General features: G+C 41.2%; 1 protein-coding gene across 1 annotated transcript in view; it reads right to left on the bottom strand.

Annotated features, from left to right (window-relative positions):
- The window catches only part of ADGRF5 (adhesion G protein-coupled receptor F5), a 68652-nt gene extending 63686 nt beyond the window's left edge, over positions 1–4966 (bottom strand). Inside the window, exon 1 of the mRNA XM_004379531.2 lies at positions 4865–4966. Coding sequence (XP_004379588.1) covers positions 4865–4966 — 102 coding nt within the window. The remainder of the gene's footprint in view (positions 1–4864) is intronic.
- Positions 4967–6000: the final 1034 nt, after the last annotated feature.

The following is a 6000-nucleotide window of genomic DNA, read 5'->3' on the forward strand; positions in this document are numbered from 1 at the left end:
CAGTGAGGTTTCACACTTTTTTGTGAGAATACCCACTGTTTATTTTAAGTGGTGCACTCATCAGAGAAAATGGAGAAAACAATAGACTAGTGGCAATAAAGTCTCTGGGGGAGTTGGGGTGGATGAAGAATACGTGTGCCCTTCCCAGGAATGAAGTGTACCGAGGAGAAGGTATAAAGAGCTGGGCTGTGAGGTCAGGGGGCCTGGATTTGAACAGAGCAAACACTGGAGTCACACCATGGACTGGATCCCACCACCTCAGCTTCTTCATAGTTGGCTAAGTCATTCACTCACTCTAAGCCTCAGTTTCTCAAATTATGAAAAATAATATGTCCAGGCCAATGCACCGCATGCGCAGCCATCACTCTTCTGTCAGTGGAGGCTTGCAGGTTGCTATGACGCTGAACTTGTTTCCTAAGACGGACTAGGAAGAAAGTCCTGGCAATCTGCTTCCAAAAATCAACCAATGAAAACTCTATGGATCACAACAGTCTGATCCACAATGGATCATGGGGATGGTGCAGGACCAGGCAGCATTTCATTCCATCGTGCATGGGGTCACCATGAGTCAGGGCCGACTGCACGGCAGCCAGCAGCAACAACAAGCATGTAAAGTGCTTAAGTGCAATAGGTAGCAGTGGTGGATACACCTGTGCCCAGCTGGCCTCCATGGGCCCGTCTTGCCCTCCAAGACCTCATGCTTACCCCGTCTGGGGAAATGTGGGACTGGGACATTTGCCCTTTTCCTTAAATGCTGGGCGCTGGGTAGAACTCACAAGGGAGCATCTTTCCTGTCATTGGCCCACAATGCTCAGCTGTGTATCTACTTCAGGCAAGAAAACAGCCTTCAGCGGGCCTCCCTCTGCTTGTTCCATTGAGAGGCACCCATATGAGTACTGGAGTGACAATGGCCAGCTCTGGAGGGGATTTCCTGATGACCGAGCTTCAGCCGGAAAAGACAAGGTCATCAATTCCAGGAAATGCCCCATCTGTTGCAAATGATGACTTTACAAATAATCTGTGTGTAGGAGAGGGGTGTGGGGTGGGGTGGGGTGAGTGGGTGGGTGGCCTGAAGTGGAGGAATGAGAGGTGGCTGTTTACGTATGGAAAAGAAAATCCGCAGGGATCCAGATGACAAAGTCAGGGGTCATCAAGGCCCCAGCTATTGCCAAATCTCACCCTTCCAGGCCAGAGCCCTGTCATTCATTCCTCTGTTTCTTGACCTGGAATTCCCATTTAACATCTGTATCTTTCCCTCCATTTAGATAACTGGTTTAGCAAGAGTTCTGTTAGAATGTCTCCTTACATATACGCTAATTTATAGTAGAATATAAAAAAAGAAAATAACTACCAATTATTAGGCACTTGCTCTGTACTAGTCACTGTACCAAGGGTTTCATGTAGGAGATCATTTAATCCTCACAACAAACCAGTGAGGTAGAGACTATTATCTACATTTTATGGAGAGGAAATAGATTCCAGAAGATGAAACTTAATCAAGGTTCTAAAGCTAGCGAGGGTCAAAGCCTGCCTTTAAACCTTCTCCCTATCAGTTGTAACTCCACCCCCTCTCTCCACCTTTCCACTCACTTCCTGTGTCAAAGCACCTGGCAGGAGGACACTGCAGTTGATGGAAGTGTTTCCTAATCAATTTGACACATAATGAACATTTTTAGGGGAAAATCATATGAAACTGCAGTTTTTGTAGGTCAGAAACAGTCAGCTACTGACAATGTCATAAGGTTCGATAAAAATAGCATATTTGTATGAGGTAGATAATCAGTAAGCTTTTGGAAGTGTTTTTAGATTTTTCCAAGAAGTTTGTTCTCTAGGATTTCACCTCAGTCATTCCATCCGGCGAGGGCCAGTGTCAGAGGCCTACTGTTTTGGGTTGACTGTACTTCTAGGAGGTGAGAGTTAATGAGGTGTGGCTGTTTGTTAATGCTCGCCTGAGATACCTTCAACTAGAGGGCTGATTTGGTGTCATAGTGTTTTGGAAACTCTTGCCTGTGTGTATGTGTGTGTTTTAACTTTTGAGAAAACAATCTAATTTAGATAAGTATGTCATAAAAATTTGGAAGTAAATACTTCTATAAGAAGGTATTTAACCCAGGCTTGATGTCAAAGGCTGCTGAGCAAGGCTGCTGAGAACCTGCCGCCTTGCTATTCAGATGTGGGCCTTGGAGCAGTAACAAAGGCAGCTTGTCAGAGATACAATGTCTCAGGGGCCCACCCCGGATTTACTGAATTAAAGTCTGCATTTCTTTTTTTTATTGTGCTTTAGATGAAGGTTTACAGAGCAAATTAGTTTCTCATTAAACCATTAATACACATATTGTTTTGTGACATTGGTTGCCATCCCCACGACATGTCAACACTCTTTCTTCTCAACCTTGGGTTCCCTATTACCAGCTTTCCTGCCTCCTACTGCCTTCTCGTCCTTGCCCCTGGGCTGGTGTGCCCGTTTAGTCTCGTTTTGTTTTATGAGCCTGTCTAATCTTTGGCTGAAGTGTGAACCTCAGGAGTGACTTCAGTACTGAGCTAAAAGGGTGTTCAAGGACCATACTCTCAGGGTTTCTCCAGTCTCTGTCAGGCCAGTAAGTCTGGTCTTGAAATCTGCATCTTAAGAAGGTCCCTAGGTAACTGTGTGCACACTGAAGTCTGAGAAGCACTGGGATACATCTTCATACTTCAAAGGCTAATTATCACCCCATGTTGTACTTAAAATGGTAGCCGGGTGGCAGTTCAGGGTATTACAAACAAAGTTCTGAAACAGATGCAAAGATACTCTGATGCTGAGATCACCTCAGCTCTGACTTTCTCTCCACACTCTTGGACAACCGGAGCTCCACGCTGGCCAAGTGAATTCACGGGAAACGTAAATATTTCCCTCCTCTATTTATCTGACCAGGCTATTGCATGTGACTGTACAGGTTGTACCCTGCCCAAGGGAGTCTGGGAGAAGAGATAGTGGGGGAGGTGCAAGGAGGTGCAAACCTGCACCCAGGCAAAGGGCTGCATCCCCAGGAAGGGGGGTTGGCTTCTTCATCATCTCATGTGCTACCAGCACTCTTGAGTCTGAAAGATTTAGATAAGAAACTGTACCAATCTCTGACAAATCCAGCTCAGCTCCTCCTATGTATAAAACAGCTTTTGGTAAGCATCAACCTCTTTCAGGCATGTAGAAAGATTTCTGTGTCTGCCACTGAAATAAATTTATTGTAAACCAAAAAAGGGCTTAGATTTTAGGAAACTTCTGTTTCAGGGAAGCATGACACTCACAAAGCCAGAGCAAGCAGTTTACTAAGAGGAAATGCTCGGAAACAGGGAAATAATACATAGAAATGGAAAACAAAACTGCAAAATTAGGAGGTGTGGTGGAGGCAGCAATTTCATATAGTAGACCCAGTAAAAGCATTGTCAACTCCTCATTTTACCAAAGAGAACACCAACAGATATTGTTTCATTCTTGACAGTGAGAATTAGAGAAAAATAGTTTGAAGTATATGTGTGTGTATGTGTGTGTGCATATGTGTGTGTGTACATATGTATAAACGTAGTTTCTAAAAGAGAATATAAACAAAATGTATACCTTTCAGGTAAGGAGCGAAAAACAAAATGAAAAAAAAAACCTAGGCCAAACAGTGGAAGACATAAAACCATAAACAGGATGAAAGTGTAAAAAGTCATTAAACAAAATCCCCAAAGTAAGATCAAGTTTTTAAAACATGACAGTAAATGTGAATCAATTAAAATCTCCTAACTAAAGGCAAATTTGCTCAGATTTGGTTTTAAAAAAAATCACTCAAGCACATGTTGTTTACAAGAGATCCAAATAAAACAAAGTGATATACTAAAAGTTAAACAAAAAATAAACAACAATGATCAGGCAAACACAAAGAAAAGAGCAGAATTGACTATTGGAGTAGAAGACAAAGAATTAAAATTAAACAGTGCCAAGTAGGGCAAAGAGAAGCATGTTATAATGTTAAAATGTATACCTATAGTGACAGACTGAATAAAATATCTAAAAATATATGAGTAGAAAAAACACTGTTAAAGTGTGAGACAATAATAATGGCAAACACTTATAGCAAACATTTACTATGTTGCAGGCACTGTTCTAAGACTCCTTATAAATATTAACTAATTTAATTCCATAACAATCATAGAAAATTAATTTTATTATGATCATCATTTGGCAGATGAGGAAAATGAGACACAGAGAGAATTACACTAGTCTCCCAAGATTTCTCAACTAGTAACGCATTCCATCTCTGGTGGATGAAGCAGTCAAAATAAGGAATGACTGATTGCGTTGGTTTAAGAAGTAGGTGCTTATCATCCCCTAATTTGTCAGCAAAGGTCCTAGATTGTATCTATGGTCCTTCAGCTATATCATCCTGTGATTTTGACACATGCACAGATCAATGCCTTTTGAAATGTGTTCTAATCTGGTGTCCAGGTTAAAATGAATCCTTTGAGAACACATATTCTACTTAATGTCCACAATCTGCTTTATTGTTATTGTTGTTTTCAATTTCACAGAGTGGGAGCTTCAGGCCTAGAAGTTGCAATTCAGTTGACAGGGGAAGCCTGAGGGAATCTCTCTTGAAGTTACTTTAACCTTCTCTTGATGCCCCCAGAGATTTCAAAGTATGGCAGTTTGCAGCCCGGTAAGTACAAAAATGTCCCGTTATGTTCATCCTCTTTTCCTTCCAACATTTGCAGTAGTTTCTCAAAGGCCCTAGAAATTTTGTTGTGTTTTGTATTAAAGTATTTTCTGTCTGTGACATTCCCAGGAAATGTGACATTCTCAGAGAAATATGACAGGGAAAAATATAGCAGACGTGTATTTACTCACCGAGGGATGAATGATAGGCTCTAAATTCAAGTTTAATGTAGCTTGGGAAAAATAAATCACAATAAGCATGAAGCACAGACTGCTGCTCCCTGGGGACTTCATTGCTTCAGGCTTGAGCTGCCTTGTCTGAAATGGAAATATGATGTATTAGAGAGAGAGAGAGCAATTGATTTATTAAACATGGAAAGAACTAACAGACCCTGTCTTGAAGACAACACTACCCAAGGACCTTTTCAATTTCAGAGAGCATTCTCTGCCCCAGACCCTTGGGTGAGGAAATGATAATGCAGTGGGGAGAGGATGGGCGTGGGGAGTGCGGATAGTACCTGAAAATAGGACAAAAGTAGCATATGCTTGGCGATTTATTTCCAAAGGATCACAGCCATTGAAAATGCTATGGAGCACAGTTCTACTCTGACAGGCATTGGGGTACCATAAGTCAGAACTAACTCTACGGCAACTGGTGGTGGTGGCAGTGGATGTCTGAGTACATGTCATTTATGCATAAAGAAAGAGAGAGAGGAGAAAAAAGAAGGCAGAAAGAGGAGAGAGAGGGAAAATTAAAAAAACAAAGGGAAAGACTACTCAGTAAGAAATACTTTTAACATTGTGACCCAGCCCACACAGACATATGAACATAAGGATTCAGAGAACAACAGTTACATTTGCTACAAGCAATGCACTCTGATATTTTCAATTCCATCCTGTCCTGTATTCTTTTTTTTTTTTTTTTTTAACGCTGGTAGCAATCCATTAAATTGATTTCATGATTCAAATTAAAAGGCTATGACCCATTAGTATGAAAAATCTTGGACTAAATCATAAAAATGTTATATTAGATACTCTTTTATCATATTATAGAATATAAACCCATTGCTGTCAAGTTGAATTATGACTCAGAGAGACCCTATAGGAGAACTGCCTCATAGGGTTGCCAAGGCTGTAACTCTTTACGTAAGCAGACTGCCACACCTTTCTCCTGCAGAGTGGCCGGTGGCTTCAAACTGCCAACCCTTCATTTAGTAGTTGGACACTTAACCACTCTGCCACTAGGGCTCCGATAGTACATAACATAGAATACCAGTATCGTAATATATCCCATCATATATATGTTGATTTTTTTATGGTGATCTCTC

Source organism: Trichechus manatus, unplaced genomic scaffold (genome assembly GCF_000243295.1).
Source record: "Trichechus manatus latirostris isolate Lorelei unplaced genomic scaffold, TriManLat1.0 scaffold00065, whole genome shotgun sequence".
NCBI lineage: Eukaryota > Metazoa > Chordata > Mammalia > Sirenia > Trichechidae > Trichechus > Trichechus manatus.